Source organism: Rhipicephalus sanguineus, chromosome 1 (genome assembly GCF_013339695.2).
Source record: "Rhipicephalus sanguineus isolate Rsan-2018 chromosome 1, BIME_Rsan_1.4, whole genome shotgun sequence".
Classification (NCBI taxonomy): Eukaryota; Metazoa; Arthropoda; class Arachnida; order Ixodida; family Ixodidae; genus Rhipicephalus; species Rhipicephalus sanguineus.
The window spans coordinates 68836030-68859771 of record NC_051176.1 but is presented as its reverse complement, the minus strand read 5'-3'; the positions used below and the strand labels follow the sequence as shown (position 1 = coordinate 68859771).

Here is a 23742-nt window from a genome sequence, read left to right as displayed (position 1 = left end):
CGCATAATTTACAAGCGGTGTGATTTGATTTTAAGCGAATAAAATCGTCATATTTATTTTCCTGAAATTCGAATCCTTCGAATAGTAAAATTCCGGTGCGAATTTGAAAGCTAACACCATTCGAAAAATATTTGTAAGTTCAAGTATTCGCACACCCCTACCATTATCTTTTTTATTCTTTGAAGTACCAGCTCCCATACTGCACGTTTATAGTCGCATTATAATCATGTAACAGGGGCGTAGCCAGAAATTGTTTTCGGGGGGGGGGGGGGGGGGGGGGGGGGGGGCACCTCCTTGATCTGAAGTGGGGGTCGAGCAGGCAGATGTGGTCGACAGTCATGTTGTGCTCTGTATGCCATGACAAAAAATTTCAAGGGGGGGGGGGGCACGGGCCCGGTGTGGCGCCCCCGTGGCTACGCCACTGTCAAGTAAACATTGTTATTTATTTTATTATGACGTATGTAATATGAATAGATATGCAGAGAAAACAAGCTGTAAAAAACTGGCAAAAGCTGACCACCTCATTGATAGCGAAACAGCTACGTCCTGCATTACGAAGGCATACACAGCACTACAGCACTACAGGCAAGCACTTTCTAGAGTTTAATAACTCTCCGGTAGGTACACTTGCAAGACCTTATTTCATTGGTAGAGAGAAACACGGGACAAGAATTTCAAGAAAAGGAAGACTTCAGGGCATTTTATGTCACCGCATCATTCATTGTCAGGATTGTGTGCGAGTTCTTCTACTGAGAACTTCTGACGTGTAAACATAGAGACCAGGACAAAACTAAGACCGAAAGCTTTCAGATTAGCATAGTCCATCTACGACAAAGAAGCTTTGAATAGCCCAGGCGAGAACGGCCACGGAAAACCGTTTCTACGTTATTTCTGTACTTGCTATTTATGTATGTACCATAGTGATAGTTTCAACAGAAGCCATCGAGAAAATATTGCTCAGAATGCCTGTTACATACGATTATACGAGTGGGAACAGTCATGTCACTCCAGCTATTTTTCAAGCACTCTGCCCTAAGTGGGGGTTTGGAGCTCTAATCCAGCTACTGCTGTAAATTTCCTCTAAATAAAAAACAGGACTGCACAGTCTAAAAGTGTTTCATATGCTCAGGTTTTAAATTCTTACGATAGCTAAGAGCTTTAGATGCCGTACTCCAAGGGTGCGAAAATATAAATTCGATCGTAAATCATTTGTACTGTTTTATCTGACCGGTGATTTTCCTACCTTATATGCTTGGGCTGCTTAGTGCGGAACTCTCAGGGGTACTAAACTACAGACAGTGCATAGGAAGGCTCATGTCCCTAGTACATCATTTTATGTGTTCAGTTAAAACACTCGGCTATGGACCACATGGGTGGGGACTATATTTCAGTTCTCTTACCTGAGAGAAAGGTAAACCGTGAGTCTTGCAAGTCGTTGGCAAAGAGTGGTGCGCCATCTTTCATCCAACGAAGAGAGGGTTCCGGCGAACCAGTGACTCGACACTCGAGCGTTGTACTCTCACCTAAGGCAACACTCAGTTCACGCCCTTTCTCGCTGGGCTTCACTATGGTTGCTGGCACTGCAACGAAATCAGTACAGAATTAAGTAAATAACTCAAAATACCACACCTTGCAGGCCAAGACACACCTGACCAGACAGCAACCGATGGCAGACTACGATGATGGAATTTGAGAGAACATTCTACTGTGCTGGTACTTCCTTGGCATATTTGTAATCATTGTGCAGAAAGACGCACTTACAACAGACACGCTAATGGAAATTTAAGTTCTGGCTGTCCATTCCAACATTACTGAAAGCCACTGATGTCATTCGTTTTTAATAACTGGGTGCTGGATCGTTCGCTTCAATTTTTCATGCAAACATATATATTTGCAGCTCTCTTTTCTTGCAAAAAAGATTGCTTTAGTATATAAAATACCAGAAAAGTATATCTCCTTTGCAAGATCATCTGCACCCGTCATAAAATGCAAATTCGAGGATTAGTGACCTCCTTGCACATACGAAAAAGCAAAAAAATGTCCTCTGGAACTCTCTTATATCATGCAGAATGAAAAACCACGTGCTACTAACCAGAAACGTCCACAAGGAAACGTTTTTGCGCTACTCCCGCCGAGCTGGTGGCGACGCATGTGTAATTTCCAGCGTCCGAGGCTCGCAACTTTTTCAATTCGAGCGTGGCACGCGATCCCTGACCGCGGACCCTGACCAAAGGATCAGCGGCTGTTGGAACACCTGGAGATGGCGCCGTCGAAAAGAGCTGCTGCGACGCAATGCCCTCACGGACCCAAGCGACCATAGGTTCGGGATCTCCCGTGGCCACACATGGCAACTCCAACGATGCTCCCAGTTGGGCGCTCACAGATTCAGACTCGGCCGAGTCTCCTTCAATCTCGGGGGGACCTGCAGAGAGTGAGGCTGTCACTGAGAGTTTCCAGCGATACCATGTTGGATTAAAGGGAACTAATAGATCAGATTTTGCGTTCCGACGCAATAAAAATGCCCAAAGCGCTGCGCTGATTTCGCACCGAGCAGAAATACTGAAAGCTCACCTATGTCAAAGCATGCGAACGGCTTCGCATGCACCTCCACCACAGTAAAACCAGTTACCTCGCAACAACGGTTTTCGCAATAGAAAAAAAAAGTCACAGTTTCGCCGCAAGGGCGAAGCAATGGATATGCTAGCAAGAAATTGAAATGTTACACGAAGTAGGGCTGGCAGCCTACTCCTTGAGCATCAGAACAGGCGTAACTCAAAGAAAACGCTGGCGTAACCAAACGCGGACGCTGCAGTGAGCGAAGAGACTTTCGTGCCGTGTATGGCTTCATCGCAAACTTTGCGATGAGACCACAACACGTAGAAAGGTAGGAGACGTCGACTGATTCCTTGTTAAGATACTTACGGCGTGCGCCCGGCTGTTAAGATACGTGCAGGCGACCACGCCCAGGTGGTGAAAGCCACCCCCCCTCCCTACGGCGCCTATCTCCATGCGCCTTTCGGGCGATGAATACAGCCGGCTTGTTTCATCTCTGCTTGAGCCGCCTTCATCGGCAGCACTCATGCGCTTTCACTCGCACAAAGACAATACGCACGGCGATGTTATCGATATAGACTTTATAAGAAACATGACGGCGACGCCGACGGCAAAATTGCGCTTGGAGTGTCCCTATAGTTGACATCCAAAAAACTCACAGGACCCCTTATGCACTCACCTAAGATGACTGAAAAGTCAAAGTCATCTTCTTTTTCACTCAGTCGAACTTTTCATCCTGCCCCGCCACCCTCCGAAAACCTTCTGCACCTAACGTGGTTTTCCACTGCCTCCAGGATCAGAGACACCTCACCTGGTTTTGCAATGCCTCCGTGATCGGCCCACCTTTGACCAAGCTAGGACATCATGTCATGAAGTCACGTTTGTATGATGTCACAAACTGACTCTCTGTGACGTCATGATGACGTCGTTTAGTGACGTCATCACGTCATGATGAAATTTTGCATCACTCGTGTGGACGCCGCCGACAGGGCACGCCGACGCGAGACGCTGGTTGATTTTCGCGTTTGATGAGGCATCTAAGGCTTTCGCCTTAATAAAAGATGCAATATCATGACGTAGGCAAGGGACGAAAGTACATCGTGTCATGGTCGCTTTTAACATCCCCTGCACCAACACGTCCACTACATGCGCGTCCTTGTCTGCACTTACTGTCCAGGTTCACACGCGAATTTAGTCAGTGCTTTATGTGAAGACGGTTCTACCAAGCTAGTCCACATTCAATCTCAATTGAACCTGCTGCGTGATGAGTGTTTGACCGTGAATACCCGAAAACTTTGCACGCTGCTGTGAGTGATACCTCCGCATAGAAGTAACTGATCAACACTTCAGAGCATGCGTATCCTTTGCTGTTGATATATACAATGAAACCTCGATCGCTATAACAAAGCCAAACTTGCAGTTTAGCTTTGCAGAGGCGAGACTTCACTGAAACACGGTACCTGCTGCTCTGCGAAGCTAAATATATTGCCAATATGCAGTGCGTGACAATACGCAGTGCGTAGCCTACCAGCATGCTCACACTGTTGTACTCACTGCTGCAAAAGAAAGCGAAGACTTGCAAACTCAAACACAAAGGAACTGAACCACATTGTATCTCTCTTTTCACGAAGCTCGGGAACTATGACATAGGAACTGGTTTCGCGAATTCGTTACAAGTGGATGTACGTTGTGAATTCCTTGGCTACGGTTTGCAAATGGCTAATTCACACCGTAATATATTTAGTTAAAAGTTCTAAGCATTATATTTTGGCAATTGTTCAATATATACTTAGGTTTCTCACGAAATAATGAATACTTCAAGGAATAATCTAGCTCTAGAACAGTGCTGTCTGCCACAGCCGATCTTACAAAATATTTTGGCATCTTTTAAAAAGACTAAGTATATGCGGAACCCTGGCTTGAATTGAAGAGCTCAACGTAGCGCTTTTGTCCATTCATTTGACCTGTCAATGCCTGTGTCTTTTGTTTTTGCTTAAATGCTCCAATTCCTCTCAATAGCCATAAAAGACTTCGGACCTTTGTGCCATCTGGCGGGTAATAATCAACGAGCATCAGCCATGCTGAACCACCTCAGAGGTCTGCGTACCATCAAAGGTAAATGGTGTACATAAAAAGCTCGGCGTTAGTAAACTAGAGGATGTATGCGTTCGTGGCCAACAGTTTGACCGCGTCGCGCCGCGGAGCATGGGGTCGCAGCTTCGAATCTCCGGTTTTCTTCTGGACTATTTTTCTTTGTGGGGTTTGTATACATACTTATGCACATACCTAACGGCCGGGCGACGGTGATGCCGACGGCAAAACCCCTCTGAAAATGTCCACGTATTTGCTATCGCAATAGCAGGGGGAGGCAAGGGCGCCTTGATTCACCGTTTCAGATGCAGTTAGTACTAAGCTAAATTGCAAAAACAGTTCGCTCACTGTGAACATGCACTTCAAATTCTGCAGTAACGTTTCCAGCGACGTTCTCAGCTGTGCACGCGTAGTGGCCTGCCTCATGCCTTGAGACCCGTGTCACGTACAGCGTTTGGCCATCCTGCAGGAGGCTCACACGCCCCGGTCGCTCCTTCACCTCCTGCGATGACACGCAGAGACAACACTAAATTGAGGACCTGAGTGCGTCGGATTGTGCCTGGGAACTGGATACTTTGCGCACAAGCTGCAGCACATAAAAATGATAACGTAAGCCACTGCAAAATATAAACGACATACCTAATAAGAGGGCATTGTAACGATCTTTGAGACTGCAAAATACGGCACGGTTACTAGGTGCTAATCGAACTTTGTAAATTTATAAAAACAATATGAATGTGTGAGCCCTGGAAATTTAAAGTACTCCTTGTTTTCATATCATTTAAATAGTTTGTTCTATTATTCGCTATTTGGAAGTTGTCGAATGCTGTTCTGTATTCGTGCATGTAGACTGCAATCTACATGAAGAAATGCGGAGGTCGCTGGTGATTGTTTTGTATGATTCTGCCACTCGGAAGACTGCTGGAGCGTTGCTGTGGCAAGGGTTGCTAAGCAAATCGCACGAAGACCTAACGTCCCCTGGCGAAGATGCTATTTTGAAGATGTCTGCTCTACAAATTAGGTAACCAATACGATGATGTTCGATTCAATTTTTCTGAAAGCCTCCTTCTAACAATGTAAGAAGGATTCATCTGGAGTGCCTGTGCTTTATTTATTAGAGGATGTAAAAAGCGTGTATCGAGTGCGTTGATAATCATACGATTTATGCTAAGACATCATAGGGAACCCAAGCTCAAGTGTGCGGCGCGACGACAGCGCCGCGCTGCGGCTCTTGAGAGAAGCTCTGGTGCAACTGGGTGCATGCGCGACCGACTCAGCCTGTTTGTCGGCCGCGGGAACACGCTCGCGCGCGCGTCCGCGCGTTCCTCAGTCGGTGCGGGGAACTGGGGCGCCGTGCCGGCAGCTTGGTACGCTGAACCGAGAGGCTTGCTGTGCAAAGCTGCATTTCCGCGTTGGCAGAAGCGACCCCGCGGAAGCGAGGTCCGAAGTATTGCTGTGTCGTGGGCTGCCACAGCAGTGCAGACAACACCAAGGCACGCGATTCACGTGTGAAACTGTATCGGTTCCCGGGCGTGTCGCACAAGAAATAAAGCCGGCAAGCGTGGATAGCTGACAGCGCTGTCTCGCCTTCTGTTTTGGCTGTCTCGGTTCACCACTTTCGTTCGTTTCGACTACCTTTATCAGTACGTAACGCGGCGCATGCACGCAACGATTACAGTAATGATTACTCGCTGTCTTCTCGCATTGTGAAAGTCCAGTTACGGTTGTAGCTGAAACAACTTTGTGTTTTGATTCGCCATGTTCGTGAGACCTACCCGTCGTTGTCGAACGTTCACACTAGCGTTATACCGCGGTTGGCGTTGCGCGGTTGGTTGAATTCAACTGAACTCTGCACATTGTCAAAAGTTGGGCGCCTGGAATTAACGCTTCAGGAAACGCCGGAACGGACGTGTTCGTGCAGCAGGTTTTATACGCCTGTAAAGTCGATATTCTCATAAAAAGATAGTGCAAGCATGACGCGAGAGCCGCAAAATTGAGGCGAACAGTTCAACTTGGTTAAAGCTTAGCTAGCTGCCTCGCGTCTAAATCGGCGGGTGATGCTCCAGCGGCACGGAGGACTTGACTCTAACCTTCTGAGGCTTTTCTAGTACCATGGCCGTATTTCTTTTTTTCGCACGCCGAAAACATTTGTTCGCGAAAGTACACGGCTGCTACTGCAAGCATGCCATATCAAAACGATAATCATATGCTTCATGCTCCACAGCGCACAACATCGATAGCGTGCACGGCTTCATTCCGCAGTTCACATGGACCATTACGTATCTTCAACATGACAGAATGAGTCGTACATCGAGGTATACGTCCTACAGGGTGTTATCGCGACTTCGAAAATGCATTTTGCGTTCACTCTTAAAAAAAATGGAGAGACCCTCTCTCCTTTCAGGGAGAAACGGCGATGTCCCCAATGTTCGTCTTCAAATGGAGGAACTTTCCTCCCTTTTCAATGGAGAAACTGTTCCTCCCCCGTCAAAATCAAGATGGCTGACGCCAAGCCAGTGAAGCGAGCAATAGATTTAGGCCTAGCGAGTGCATCGATTCTCGACTGATAAAGAGTAAGCGGCACTGGTAATCACAAAAAACGGTCCCGCTGAGCTTAATATCGAACGATATGACAATAAAAGCAAGCAGACAAACCTGTAGCGATGAAAACCTCGCGAAACGGAACGACGGCACTCGTACGTTTCGCTCGGCCAGCGGGACGGCGTTCACTTTAAACGAGACGGATACTGCAAAGGACCTCTCACCCGGAGACTGTACGTTAGGCTTGCGGTCTTTATTTGTCGAAGCATCACACGGTGTAGCCATAGGCGTGCGCAGGGGGGGGGGGGGGGGCAAGGGGGCGAGAAGGGGGGGCGCAAAGTCAGCCCTATACTTTGTAGGGGGGGGGCGAGAAGAGGGGCGCAAAGGCAGCCGCATACATTGACATAATAGGAAGGGGGGCGCTGCGACGAACCTTCGCCCCCCCCTGAAGGGGAACCCTGCGCACGCTTATGGGTGTAGCGACATCATCCACGCGTTTACGGGGCATGTGCCTCCAAAATGTACATTCTGTAGCATCCAAACTATCCCGGCGCAGCAGAGTATAGTTTCGATAGATAGATGTTCAACAACATATAAGTAGGTGGAGCTGTGGAAGCACCACAGCCGTGAAATAGGTGGTAGCTAGCGCCATCTGGAAGGATTAAAGAGTAATAAAAAAAATGGTGTTACTGACTGCGGCGGCGTACGTTGACGCTATGGCATTTCGGCGAGGTGGGCCCATTCATGGATTACTCAAGGACACCGGAAGGTTGACACATATTTTATTAATCGGCACAAGTTCACAAGGCAGACACATAGTACACACACTCACTGAATTCAATACACAATTCATTCATATGTATACAAGCTATAACATGAACAATGCACTACAGATGCGTACGTACAGACTTGTTTTCACATACCCCTGTATGAAGCGCAGGCCCTTATATAGTCACTGAATTACAGATGGTGGCACAAGCGATGCGTCATTTTTCTTGAGCTCTTTATACCGTTTCATGCTGAAACTCAATATACGCAGACATTATTAAATTGTAGCTATGGCTTAGCCTAGCGCACCAGTTAATCTAAAGCCGCATAATAATGAACGATATAATTACAGTGTTGATTAAGTTAATGCGAAAACGACCATATCGAGAATCGTTCATACCATTCCGACGCCATTTTGAAGTAGCACCATCTTTCGACAGCGGCCACAGATAAAATTTCTCGCTCTGATTTCTTTATTTTTTATAGTTACTGTGGGAGGGCGCAACATCCACTTCAGATTCTGCCGCCTTCGGTGAGTGGTTTGCGTCGACTTCGTTGAGTGGTTTCGCGTTGACATCTGTTCCCATTCTATTCAAGCGTTGACCAAAAGTATGACGATGAGACATGGATTCGTTCAACTGCTAGCCCTTCAATGACAATGCTTCTGATGCGGTAACGGCCATCTCAGTTGTGTATACGTACGTTACAACGCGGGTCGTGCGAAGAAACAAGACAAGATGGCCTCGCATCGGACGGTGGTCTTTCGATAGCGATATCAGTGGCTCTTGGCGTCGCGGCAGCTCGATTACTTGAGTAGAGAAACTAGCGCTACGCCGCGCGAATTATGGAAAAGAACGCTACCCACACTGCGTGTTCTGTAATATTTCAAATTGTGGTCATTGTGCGACAACTGTGTAGTTGTCGTTGTGGCGGTAGTTAGTCTTGCGTTGGATTTGGAATACTCTTTTCACAAAGGTGAGTGAGAGTGTTCGTGATTACCTACCATGCACAGCTGTCATTAGAAGCGCATTTTGTATTGAGTTTCCCACGCCAAAGCAAAATCCTGAGAACGAGAGATACGTACTGCACGCGTACATAAGTCCGTCCTAATTCTCAGTGATGGCATGCGTAATCCAAAACGCATGTTAGTGAGAATTTTGGCGTAATTGACAGAAGTCATTGACTTATTTTTCAGATATGGGCAATTATGATGCAGTTTAACGTTAAAATGCGGCCACGGCGGCCGCATTTCGATGGGGGCGAAAGGCAAAGAACGCCCATGTGCTTATCTTCGGGTGCACGTTCAAGAACCCCAGTTGATCGAAATTAATCCGTAGTCCCCTACTACGGCGTGCCTGATAATCATGCGGTGGTTTCGACACGTAAAACTGCAGCAATTATATATTATCGTACTTTCACGTATGCACTGTCCAGTGGTATCACGTTCCCTAAAATGTAGAAAAAATTAACTTTCATGCTTCTTTATATTGCTTGTTGTATTGATAAGTGCTATAAGTGCTGTGCAAAACTAAAAACGCGTGCTCTTGCCAAGTATGTTAACGCCGAAAAAAAAAATCAAATTATTGGTGTACAGTCTAAGGTGTTCAATAAAACAAGGCTGTTTTGTGAAGCGGGACTTACTGTATTTATGACAAGCAGATCATGCGCAAACGTATACAAACAACACGAGACACACGAAAGTATGCGGCGCATCGCGCACACGCCGAGCGATTAAAACAAAGAAAAAAAAACGCCACACACATTACTCAACACATAGAACAAAAAAAACCCGCATTTCCCCGAAGGGGAGTATGAGGAAGTGCGAAGCACGGGGTGATGCTATGGGGGGGGGGGGGGGGGCGACTAAACTGCAGAGCCGAGCGAAGGAGACGGCAGCGAGAGAGCACGCGCCAGCCGACCCGCGGAGGTCTGGCCGTTTTTAAGTGCAAAGCACTTCTACTGATGATGATGATCTGTCTTCCGTACTCGTTCCAAAGAACCCGCAACGCGTTCAACTTGTTGGCGGCGTTGCGCACGCCCGAGATGGGGCTCAGGTTGTTGTCGAACCACAGTCGATCGCACACCGCGCAGCTATATCCGAAGCTGCGGTCGAGGAAGTCTCGCTTGAAGCGCGCGTCCGGTCGATCGAATTCGAGGGCCCGCGCTCGCTCACGCATCGCGCGTCCCCGCGCCAGATCGGCTTCGGGGTGCTCGGCTCGCTTCGCACGCTTTCGTTCGGCGTCTCGCCGCCGGCCTTCATCACCACACCGAGCGGAGGGCGGAGCGCGCGCAGTCACGTGGGGCGTGACGTCGCTGCGCCGTTGCTACAGACGCTCCTCTCCGCTCCTCGCGCCGTTGCTATGGGACGGCGGATTCAGGGTCGCTTATAAAGTGCATTCGCACTTAAAACAATGAACGTCACTCGTGTATTGCTCGTATCAATCCTAGGTACAAGTAATTGCACGCGACTGGCTGACGTAGGATAGCACTGGATAGTCGCGCAGAGAACACGTCTGAGGTTGCCGCGTGAGCACGAAAGGGCGGCCGCTCTCCGCAGCGCGGAATCACGACGTAACCCGGCGTGCACATGCGCGCGCGCGCTAGTCCACGTGATTGAGGAGAAAAGTTTCTCCGTTGGCGCTTGCCGCAAGAGGACGCGACGAGTAAATCGTCTGCAAAGGAGAAAGTCGCTGCTCCGAAGGAGGAACGGAGTCCGTTGCTCCATTCTCGCTCCCTTTTTTTTAGAGTGTTGATTCGGGCGTCGTTGCCGTCGATCGTCTGCTCTTCACCGTTAACGTGATTGACGAGCCTTTCTCATTTTATCAAGTTCGCTTTTCGGAAGTGCCTGTCCAGCTCGGAGATCTTTTTGAAGCCGCGCTGCAGGCGCTAGATTGTGAGGCGACGCGAATGTACCGCGAGAGCTCTGCACGTGCGCGGAAGCGAGCGGCGGCGCAGCGTCGAGAACGGAGAATGCTCGTTGCATGCTCCCAGTTTCTATTTTTCTGCCAGAGATGGCGCTGCCTGTCAAGAGCAGCAGCGCAACTAAGCGATGCTTGGGAAGCCTATACTTCACCAATGCTTGGCTTCCATATCATAAGTGTAACACATGCTTTAAGGAGAATATTTAGTTGTTCACTGCCCTAATTGTTTGGCTATCTGCGCATGACGATGTCTGGAGCAGAAAATTTCTTCTTCTTCATTTATCTTGAAAAATTGAGCTGTATTGTAACAGGTCGTGCTTAATATAACTTTGAACTATTAGATATAGGGAAAATGGTTGCTTTTTCAGTGCTATTGCGCATGTATAGGTGAGCGCTTCTATAACGTGTATATGGTGATAGCTTCTTTGTAAACTTGCCATATTCCCTTGCAAATTTTGCTCACCCTGTACTGCCCTGCAGCGCACAAGAGAGGCATGGGGAGATCGGTGCGATAAATTGTGACGTCAAACGCATAATTTAGGCCGCATACATAGTAAACCAGAAACTTCTTGTTAGGGAATCGAAATATAGAGCAAAACCACTTTATCACGCACCCATATTAAAAAAAACAAACACTATAAACCCAGTGCTTAAGTAGCGCTAGTTCTGCTCTAATCCAGGGCTAATTCTGCGGTTAATGTAGCGCTAATGTGGTGATTGTGCATGTCTCGATGTAGTTCAGAATCCCGCGCTAAAACCTGCTCTTACGTCGTTCTTGTGTAGGTCTTGGCGCAGTTCTAAATCCTGCGCTTAATGCAGCTCCACTACCATGAAACCTGAGGAAGTGCGCAGCACGGGCAACCCAGCGATTCCCTGGGCAATCGCGCGCTTGCCGAGGTGGTGGCGCACTCTCTTGTGCGGCGCGTGTATCAGCCGGATGTTTCAGAAGCTTTTTCTTGCAATTTTAGGTAAATTATTGAGATTAAATCGCTGTTATTTCTGTAGTTTACATTGTTTTAGACCTTGTTAGTTTATATTGCAGTGGTTTTGAGCATTGTTATCCATGACGTATGCCTGTATTGACCACTGTGTCACCCTGCTACACGAGACAGTGCATGAACGACAAGTCGGGCCTCTAAAGTGCTACGCACTTAAAAATACTTCTGTTGCCTGTATTGCACCTCGGTTCCCGCACAGTATCAAATCTATTTCGTTTCTTTTTTTGTCTGTTTGGGCTTTTTCAGGTCAACATTTCGATTTTCATACTTTAGAAAGAAGGAGTTCATAATACGGTGTCCATTTCTTTCGTAGAATTCTACCAACATCTCTACTGTGCTATTCCTGCAGTCGACGCCATAGTTACCGTTTCCTTGTTCCCTTTTAGGCTTTCTGCCTACTTTCGCATTGAAGCATTTCATGAATATAGTGTACTCGGTATACTTCTTTTGCATTGCTAACCCTACATGCAGATATGACTTTTTAACTTTTACCTTAACACAATGTGCATTTTACATGACTTAGTTTCTTTAGCGAATTTTGCTATGCAAATATTGTTCCCCATATTTCTCCTTTTAAGTAATATAACTTATCTGTCGTCTGACTTCCCAGTATGCCATACATGCTTTGTAGTAGCGTTTAAAAATAACAAAGAAACCAAAAATAAATGAGGCCCTACATAAAGCACTCACACTAACGTAAGGGCTGCCATTGCATGTGCGCTGTTAGGCAGGCTTTTTTCTCCTCTAAGACACATTCATCCCCTACGCCAATGCAAGTGCCCCTCTACCTCGCACTGACAGTAGCTATCACCTCTTAAGAGTTACTACAGTCGAATAATGAGAGTTAATTTTGTGATATATCGACACATTCGAAAGTGAGTGTGGAAACGCCTTATTAAATTTCCACCTTGTTGTCTTCTTGAGGCACGTAAGAATCAACGGCCCATGTTGAGTGAACATCGTTTCTCGTCCCTCGCATCCAGTTGGCTTTCAAACAGGGGCAGCGCCAGTGGGGGTATGGGGGACTGGAGCCCTCCCAAAACTTCCGCCTGCCCCCCCCCCCCCCTTGCCCCCCCCCCCCCCCCCGCCGCCCAAGAGCAAGTATAGTCAAAACACAATACATAAGTTCCCAGCCTACCTGCCCCCCTGAAGGAACTCACTTGTCGTGGGTGACCCCCCAGTAAAAAAATCCTGGCGCCGCCCCTGCTTTCAAATGATAGCAACGTATTTTAGCAAACTTAAGCCTTAACATTTGCAGTCCCCACTTTGGTCGTAGCACACCACCATTGATGAGTGCGATATGAAACTTTCGTCTGTAAGGTAACCGAAAAAAAACGATCGCGTTAAGCAAAGAAATGAAGACGAAATGCTTATGGAAACGAGAATTTCCCCACCAACCTGCTTGTCCTTGTGCCACACGATGCGAGGCGTTGGACGGCCGAACACAAAGCACTCCATCTGAACGTCGCTTCCCTGGGACAAATGCCAGACGCGCTGCTTCTTGTCAGCCACCAGGCGTGGTGGCACTGTAATGACACGACAGAAGATGTGTGTAAAAAATACAGTGCGCTTCCGTTACCGCAAAGATGGAAGCCAGCGAAGCTGCGACTATGGTGGGTCTGATATAGAGAATATTGCTATAGTGAATTTATATTATTATTATTATTGACAACAATAAGGGAATAATGGGACATACACTCAAAGATTCCAGTGTTTCTCGTGCGCCTGACGCATACTATCTCATCCACTGCCGCAAAGCGGTCTCAATAAGAAATGCTGAGTACATAAGAAACACCATTCGAAAGCACAGAAATGGCAGGACGTGCGTTTTTATGCAAGTGGTCTTTGAGGCAAAATTGTACGCCTCATTCTGCCATGTCGGCGCTATCATATAACTTTCTGTTCACTAGTACGCCATGTCCCTTTTTTTCTACGCGAAATTGCTTGACCAGTCAACTTAATCCATTAGCCGAAAATTGTTGTCGTACATGTATTTTGTCTTCAGACGCGATCCGCCAGAATCTAGCGACATACAGCTTCGCTGTAAAAAGGAAGAAAGCTTACAATCATATCTTGAGTGGCATGCTCGATTCCCCTTGGAGAGGAAAAAAAATAAAGAATGATAAGACAAAGTGGTATTGAAAATTCATATTCATTCGCTTGGCCCCCACTTGAACATCCTTGCGTTGCTTTTGTATGCGGAATCAATGCTTGGGGAGCAGAGATGCACGGATTGCCTTAAGATACCTGTATATAAAGATATGATCTTGTTTGGTCCAGTCATATTGTTGGGGCGAAGTCCGGTGGTCACGAATATGCAGACGCTACCGGATCGCGCCAAGCAAGCTCTATGTTGAGTTATGTTGACCAGCCTCAGAGAGGTGATGTGACTCAATCAATCAGCTTGGACAGGTGCATGCAAACGTGGCTGTAGTGAAAAGGGCCAGCTCCAGTTGCGACGTGGCCTTTTTGGCTGAGTTCAGGTGACGGACGCTAAGTAAAAAATTTCTGTGGGACGACATCTATTAAAATATATTGCAATCAGTGTCCAACTGTTCGTTTATCTTCCATGCCTTCAACTGGCAGCTTTCATTTACTTTTTTTTCATAACAACCCACAACCTACAAAACCCACATGCGACAGCTTCATTCATACAGTTTATCTCCACTTGATCATATCATTTGTTCTCGGTCAAAGAAATTATTGAGTTATTCCAGTGTAAGTGCACCACGCGTTTTCTGGAGAAGCATTCTTGATTGTAATCAGGTAGCCACATGGGCAGCATAAAACACGCATTATAAAAACTGCACTACACTAAGTACAGATAGACGTACATTTTCATGACGAGGACAGTTACTGAGTTCTCAGTGAAAGTATGCTTAAATAAACTAACTGTCATAGTTCACAACTTTTGTTTTCAATTAAACCGAAGTTTTGCTGCCGAATCACCGATAATCTTGTCGAATTTATTGCTTACTTCTATCGTCTGCGACAAAGCTGCCAAATTTGTGTGATATCCAAGCCTTAACAAAGGCAGTGTCAATACGTTAATATCCAGTCACTTCCCAATAACGCACCTCTAGAACACCACTGTAGCAAACAGCCTGCGCATATTCACCCGTTTATTTTTATGTACGTAAATGACCAAATCATGCACGAAGATTCAGTGCTATGGTCCATGCATACAACTGACTAACTTATTTGGCTCGATAGCTACACAGCAAAGTGCCAGTGATAGCCTTACAAATTCTTCACAGCACTGAATTAGTTGCGCCTGTCAGGTTCCTTTAAACAATTGATAATTAAAATACTGTACAGGGTAAGCCTGTATCCAAAAAGTGTGGAATTATTTCGATGCGACAAGGTTTTTACTGACTAGCCTGAAGAAATGAAAAAAGTTTATTTATAGTGAAGCGACAGGAAGGTGACTGCAGCATGGAAAGCTTTATGAGTGAAACATAAAGTGGTAATATAAGTTCGACTTTCAAGGAAAAAAAATACATATACCACTGCTCATGTTCGGGGCTTGTATGATAAGGCATTTAAGATAACTCTATCAATGAAATGACCGCCTTATATCAATTTTTTATCCCGTTACAAGCCCCTTAGCATGCGTAGTACACAGATGGAAAATCTCAACTCGCAAATCTTAAAAAAAAATGACGCCGTAACTAGTGTATCACATTTAGGGCACTCCTTAGTGGAGTAGGGTATACACAGCTCACCTAGCACGCTGAGGAAGAGCGTGTGCTCGTCCGATCCGGCAGTGTTCGTGGCGCGACAGGTGTATGCACCTTCTGTGTCCTCCGTTGCACGTACAACATGCACGACCTGCAAAGTTTGCGTGCACAAGAAGCATTTAACAAATGACTAAGTTGCGTGGCGATGAGTGCAGTTCTAAATCCTACGCTAAATGTAGTTCCACTACTTTGAAGCCTGAGGAAGTGCGTAGCATGGTGAGCACGGACACCCAATGATTCCCGTTCTTAGAGTTCCCACTTCTCCTTTTACCAAACCGTCGATGACGTCAGTGTTTGAGGTAAGCATATAGGGTTGTCCCGGCACGAATGGAATCTTGTTAGGGATATTCGTAAACTCGGTGTGCGACACGCGCGCTACTTTTGCTGTGCTTTATTGACTTCCATCTTGTTACGGCAGTTGACATACGTGTCGTTTGCAGCGAGTTCCGTCAGGTTGTTTCCTCCTTCAAATGTAGCGACGAAGGCGCCAGGGAAGCGCAGGTAGAGGAGCACTCGCGCTCTTGCGCGGCGCGGTTGTCAGCTCCACGTTTCCGAAGCGTTTTTGACAGACCTGAAGTTAATTATTGCGATTACGTTTGGTTGTTTTTGTTAATTAGAACATTTAAGACCTTGTTCGCTCATTTTAACCCGGTTTTAAGCATTCCTAGCCCCTGTTTCAGGCGTGTATTGACCGGTTGATTTCGAGCGTCATCACGCCACATGTCTATGGATGGACGAAAAGCCGCGCCCCTAAAGTGCTACGCACTTAAAGAATATACTAGTTCATTCATCAAACTTCTTGATACGCTGTCAGCCAGTGATAAACATTGACACCACGTTAGTCTTTTTGGGCTATCCTCGAAATAGAACAAAGATAAAACTATGACTTCCCTGTGTTAATGACACAGTCAATAATGCAGTTTCGCGGCCCACAGCCCGACCACTCTAACAATAATATCTGGGGTTTAACGTCCCAAAACCACGATCTGATTATGAGAGACGCCGTAGTGGAGGGCTCCGGAAATTTCGACCACCTGGGGTTCTTTAACGTGCGCCTAAATCTAAGTACACGGGCCTCAAACATTTTTCGCCTCCATCGAAAATGCAGCCGCCGCGGCCGGGATTCGATCCCGCGACCTTCGGGTCAGCAGTCGAGCGCCATAACCACCAGACCACCGTGGCGGGGAGCCCGACCACTCTCACCAAGACAACCACCACTCTCACCAAGACGACCATTGTAATGTCTTAGCCGCAAGGCAAGCTAATGACACAACAGCTCTGACAAAGACTTGCTTTCACTTTGCGCTTAGTGACGCAACATAGGCGCAAAGGAATTCTTTTTAATCGGGCATGTCAATTAAAATCGGCTCAAAAGGAAACAAGGTCGATCTAGATGGACTTTGCATGCGCTGAAATTAGAGCAGCCAAGATTATGCCTTGCTGTGCCAGCATAACTGCACGATAATTTCATTATCTGCATTATTTCTTCTATTTTGAGATATAGGTCGTTTTTCTTTAGGCTTCCCGATGTTGGCAGTCTCGCAATTACCATTTTCTCATAATGTAGCGAGCCCTACCACGGCACGTAATTCCACAATCTGGAAAGGATTTTTTTTTCGCCAGGAGTCTGAGTGCGTCGAGCCTGGAGGCAGTGCAGCCTTAGGTGAAATCTTGCTATTTTTTGTTCATATTGGCATTAAATACGTCTGCTCCATCAATTTTAACGACTCCGCGGCTAATTTTGCTTGTCGTCTCGTTTAGACAAACATTTTTACGCTGTTTGGAGGGCTGCTTTTTTTTTTACGTGGAGACGAAACATATTCTAAGGCCTCACCTGCAGCAAACTGATACGAAGTCGGCAAAGAACAAACTTCTTCAAAATTCTGCCAGAACTAATATCACCATGAATGTCGACATAACTGCAATTAGCCTTGAACCAACGCGGAAACGTATTGTGTTATTTTTTCTTCGTTTACAACATCAAGTGCTCAATATTCTGATATATACATTGTTCAAGCACCACCGTGCTTAGAAAAGCATCAATTGCATGTGCTTCAGCACGGTGTTATGCGATTGTATGCGTTCTCCCCCCGCGATTCTCTCGCCCATAGTTTCCCGCGTGTATTTCAGACATCTTCACTAAGGTTCCCCTTGTTGAACTTCATAGAGAAGTGGCGCAGCTAGGGAAACAGCCGTATTTCCGTTTCAGTTCGGTAGGTGATGAGAAAGGGTGTCTTGAGGGGCTAGATGGCTCATTCTGATGATGTATTACTAAATGCGCAAATCAGGAAACAGTAGACTGCACAATAACAGGCACACGGGAACAGAATCAAGAAACAGTACACCACAAAAAAAGAGAGAAAACGCGCCACCTAAATTTCTGTCAGCTCCTTATTCTGTGGTGCACTGTTTCCACATAAGAACATTTATCGATGTCATTACCTGATTAGTCGCTCATAAATCGGCCTTGAAGAACGTTTTCAAATAATCACTGAATGTCCTCAGCATCGGAGTTCGGAGTGTATTGCCTCGCGAATCGACTTGTCGCGCGCACTAAGCTCTTTCGCTCTACTCTCGCCGTTGCGAGCGCGCACGAAGCTACAAAGGGAGGAATGGCAGGGGCAAAGAAGTTATTTAAGCGCGCGTAACGAAACGCGATCGCTATATCCTGGTGTGATTCCTGTGCGTGAGTGTGGCTACTGTGTAATGTTAGAAAACTACAGAGTGCAGCGCCGGCACGTGGCGGCACCCCGTGGCAAGAAGCACATCAGATCCAAACGCCGCTCTTTGCATATGTCGGCTATTGGCCAATAGCGTGCTATCTGTTGTTCGACGTCAAACAGCAGGCAGCGGCAACTCCGAAGTGAGCACAGGCGTCTCCATGAAACGAGGGTGCCCGAAAAAGTGGCAACTTCGCACTCCCTTTCTAAGCTCTCCTTGTCCTGTACGGCTGCAAGATTTGGCTGAGCTGTTCATAGCGGCGTCTGCTATCTGCAGGATATGCTTTCTCACCAAGCCCGAGGAGGGGTTCATGACCTCTTTAAACAACGTTTCCGATTCGCGAAGGAGGTTGTGTAGTTGGTTTTACACGCTCACGATTGGCTTCGCAGCAGGAAAAAGGTGCAGTACAGGTATCGTTGTATTCACTCACATTTGAAGCGCACCTTCGTTCCACGAGCTACAATGACTTTTCAGGCTCCAGATAGCCTACAGCAGCCGACACCAAAGCGTAAGAAATAGACTAAGTATGCTAATCATATTAAAAGACAATTATTGCGGAATGCAGCTGGCGCTCACCTCTCCATCATCGGCAATTTGCAGTAGCGGCTGGCGCTCATCCAGTAGCTCACCATCTTTCGTCCACTCGACAGTCGATCGGGGATTTCCGTGCTCCACGCGGCACTCAAGACGAGCTGGTCGACCCAGTACCACGGGTGCAGGGGAAGATATTTTTGCAATGCGTGGTGGTGCTGCGGTCATTAAGAAATAATGCATCCATTTTAACACGAACGTGTTTTATGCCGGGTCCACCAAGACTTCACTGACATCATGTCCGTCACGGAAGAGACGTCGAAAAATGTACACAAAGAGATGCTGAAGAAAAGCCAGAAGAAAGAGTTTCGTTTATTTGGGTGATCTGGGAATCGAACCAACAAGCTCTCGGTCCGCGACGACAGATTCCCGGCGCTCTACCCACGGCGCCACCGATGCACATGCACGAGGCTTTACGAGCGCGCCCTATATCTCTCATATCTCCCTCTCAGAGTGATCTTCGGTGGCGGGAAGGTGTCGTCATCAAGAAGCGGTGAGCACAACAGGCAGCGCTTCGGCAGTTTCAGGGCAACGGAGGCTTTCAATGCATTATAGTAGGAAACTCTATGGTCGGTGCAATGTGCTGTAGGCGATGATTCGGTTTGGAGACGACGCAGAACGTGCGTTGCCTTTCAGTTTGTGTTAGCGTGACGACTCGTCGGCAGTGTAGTGCAGCTTCCACATGCACCAACGGCGTTCCTCCGCCGCCTACTGCTCGAGTGCGATACCACCGGCTAATAACACTGCTGCACTAAGCGGCACAGAAAGGCAATGACGTCGACAGGCGAATGTGGCGCAGTGAGTTATTTGATGCAGCAAGAGAGACGCCAGCGGTTAGCGGAACGCCTTCGCGAGTTCTCGGTTCCAGCTACGAGACCAGCCCCTGGCGTTCGTGAAGCGCTGTGTAGTATATGCATGAGCACAGCTCTTGGTTACCTTTTTACTAGGGAGCGCTTCAGCGTTTATCATGTCAGGTGACGACGCTTTGAATCAGTGCATATTGAGTATCAGTGCTCATGACGTGCTTGTTGATGCCATCTTTGCGCCGGATTCCCCCTATGCTGTGCCCCCGTGTATGTTAGCTACTTCAGCTACCACAAGGGTTAAGTGAAGATAATCGACTTTAGTCGTCAGGTTGGAGATGTGCCACTAGGTGTCAGCGCGGGTGCATACACGTCTAAGGGTGCTAATAGACATTGCTAGTAGACAACACCAATACAATCGCGCTAGTGGACATCACTACTAGTTATTGTGCAAGCTCTCATAGATCAATGTACAATAAACAGTCCACTACTCCTGTGAAGACCCGGTTCACTTTCGTGTTATACCGATTCCTGTGACGGACGGATCAATCATGTTTTTTTCTTTGAAATCTCAAATGCTACTCCAACAAAGGCGAGTGGCAAACGCCTATACACATCTCGGAACGCAGAAAACCGTCAAACGTCTAGCATCTCGCAGTCGAGAGCAAGTTGACGGCATCACACGTATCCTAAAGAAGCCGGATACAATGAAGCTGGAACGTGCATTCTAGAGAAGGGACATGTTAAAAGTGTACAGAAATCATGAAAAAAACAGACAGTCCAGGTCAAAGCAAACAAGACAAACAGTATACAACAAAAGTTTCCATAGTCAAGCCAACAAGCAACATATCACACGTTGAAAGGCTGTAGCGCATAGTTCACAGAATGTTCAAATAGCTTATTGCATGACACAGCACGCAAAAGTTGTAGTAGAGTAGGCGTTTGCGGCTCACTTGTATTTCCGGAGAAAGAACCTTTTTTTTTCAGTCAGTAATACCGTTGTGATTACTTGGTGTCCAAGTGAGCACTTGTCGTTTTGTGCACGACAGGTGCTTCACTGCTTTTAGAACAATATTCTTGAATGTCAGGAAATAAAGGCAATTTTGCTAAGCGTTCACAGTTGGTATCGCTTAAAAACGCTATCTTAAGATGCACAATAGCACTGCTTTCAACTCTGTTGGAAATTTTACCTAAGAAACTTTTTTGAGCGCCATCTGTGAAAGTGTCCACGTAGTGTGGATTGAGCGTGGGAGCGGTTCATTAGCTCGGTGTCGAATTCACTAGATAGCGCATGATAAATTCTGTACGAAGTAGTTTCTGCAATGAACAGCCCTGCACAGAACGAATAGAGGCCTAACCTTTCACGTAAAAAATATTCACAAGGTCACGTTAGCACACCTCCTGTGGCACTGAATCAGGCACCTATTAAATTCATTAACTGCTAGATTAGGCCCATTAAAGTTCTCTGTCTGCCTGTCTGTTAGATTAGGCCATTCCGGTCACTACGAACGCAATGTATTAGAGAACTTTCATTTTAAACTTCTATTTTTTTCTCTCGTCGTGCTGCAAAATGTCTTGTATATATACACGAACGGTATTCATAAAGTAAGCACCGGTTTGTTTAGAAAACTATATTTTTGTTAGTAAAGCTTTTTATGAGAGTTTTGGTTTCGCACAACCATTTTTCAATTTTGCTGAGAAATCCACGTTCAAATTATTCGTTTATGGATGCTCTTAGGATCGAAATAAAGAAATGTCGGTCTCGTAGGAATGTATAAGCAGTGGCTTACGTTAGATATTGAATTCACGTACAGATCCAGCTGAGTAGAGCTAACTGAAGTCTACTGTATTAGCTGTTTTACTTTGATTGGTAGGAAAAGTTAACTGGTCTGCGAAGTGTCTCATTCTGAAAGTGTCGTATTTAAGCATGTCTCGCTTTTTATGGTTTTTCGTTATATACGTCACCCCTACCAGCTCTTACGGAATAACCACTGTGGAGAAGAGAACAAGTTGTTCTTTTTGAGAAATTTATCACCGCTCAGCGTAGACGTTTTACAGCTTCTATTGAAAATAAGCTCATGTATCTATAATATCGCCAAGGAAGGCTGTCTAAGAAGCGTTATGAGAGGAAGAAACAAACCAGAGAACTTCCATGGACTCACCGAGAACTGTGAGCATTAGTTGCTCCTCGGCCGTGCCAGCTGCATTTTTGGCAACGCAGCTGTACCGTCCTGAATGAGTAAGAGTTGCATTCGGAATTTGCATAATCTGGCCGTTCTCAGCAAAGGCAACATCCTGGGAAACAAAAAAGAATTCAAACAGGGATCAGAGCTGCAATAACGGAAAAATCGATGAAAGCAACACATTTTCACACGTGAGACGTGACCTTGATATTGTTAGTATTACTGCCCTAAAATTGGCGTAACAGACCTTACAAAAGCTGTCATTTATTTTTCTTCGTGTCTTTTGTATATATGTATACATATTATACATATACGGGACATCACGGTGACGGTAACAGCATCTGTTGAGAACCTACAGTAAACATACTCCAGGACGAATTAAAAAAAAAAGCTCAGCAATATCTAATGCAGATTTGGAACTTTATGTGACGTGGCGCTCTGTAAGTCAAGTTAAATAAGTGCTATACAGCTAACGATTACGCATTTATATCAGTGTACATCACGGCGACGGTCATGTGCATTGCTTGTTGGGGGAAGAATAGGAATGAGAGATGTATGCACAGCGAAGCGTTACAAATGGCTTTTATTACATTGAACAATTCAGTACATGTTATGTGACGGTGACGTACGCGTATTCTGTGAAATTGGTAGACAGTACACAACTAGTGGCTCAAAATGAATGTCTTAATCAAGGATAAACCGATTAAAGATAAATAAAAGGATCCGTCCAATATGTATAACATGTCATTTCAGTAAGAGGTTGGTGGACTTTCAGAGATACCGATTAGGGGATATTATATATTCAGAGTTTATGCAGGAAATAATTTTTCTATCAGACAGAACGGAAATGTGCTCCCTAGCAATAGATTGCTGGTCGGCGTAGAAGGCCTATATAAGCTTCTATGCAGGAGCTCGTGTTTAATAATCGTACAAGATTCATTGTAGATCCACAAATACTTTGGCTGATATTCCCACTAATCCGCAGCACCGATGCAAAACGGCAGAGATCCAACCCTCGTGCAGCTTCATTTCGTTGCCGATATCTCCTTCACGACGCCTGTTTCGCAAGATGCTCAATTACCAACTCGCTCAGTTTGCTGTACGTTTTGATCCAAGGATCATTTTGTTTAAAATAAATCGTAGTGTTTACCAACAAAACTGCACGGCAGGTTACTTACGGCGGATGCCATGGTGGAGAGCTTCTGTTTAGGTTAGAGCACCTGGAGATTTTTAAAATTATATTCGAAGCATAATACACGAGTGATTTTGTTTGCATCTTCACTGGAATGGGACCGTCGCCATCGTAAACTGAGGTAGCCATAGAGCTAGCGTTAAGGAATTAGTGGTCTACGTTTGACTTGTCATATTTAGGTCACATATTTACATTGCACATATGAAGACCCCATTCTCAAATGCGATGCGGTGGTTTCCTTCTGCGACAGTTGTTTACGTAGATCTAACGCACTCTTACGCACCCATATAAACTGCAACTGAAACTTATATGCCCTCTAATACCATGAAAACATACATGCATTTGCTTTTTCATAGTGCATTGTAGAATTCGTAGGGTAGCCATTTAGTACCACATCTAAATTTTTGCATTTGAAATGTGTTAGTAATTTTTTACATCACAGCTGCTATGCTCAAGGTTTGCCGTGTGTCACATCATTATCATGAACCGACACGCGCTTTCTTCGTCCACTTCTTCATCGTCGTGCTCTTCCTCTTCTGCTTCGATACCGGAATACGAGCGCCGATTTGTCCGGTGTGGGATGCAATAACTCTGATGGGCGAGAGAACGAGTGCAGAGCGAGAGAGAAAGAAAGAGAGGG

At 46.1% G+C, this 23742-nt stretch overlaps 1 protein-coding gene across 1 annotated transcript; it reads right to left on the bottom strand.

The window, feature by feature from the left end:
- Positions 1-2087: 2087 nt before the first annotated feature.
- Positions 2088-23100, bottom strand: LOC125759236 (hemicentin-1-like). Its single transcript, XM_049417644.1, has 7 exons — positions 23089-23100; positions 21890-22022; positions 18910-19082; positions 15598-15703; positions 13271-13398; positions 4993-5146; positions 2088-2422 (listed from the first exon to the last, which is right to left on the bottom strand). The coding sequence occupies exons 1-7, from the start codon at positions 23098-23100 to the stop codon at positions 2088-2090; spliced, it is 1041 nt and encodes a 346-aa protein (XP_049273601.1).
- Between the last annotated feature and the right edge of the window lie 642 nt (positions 23101-23742).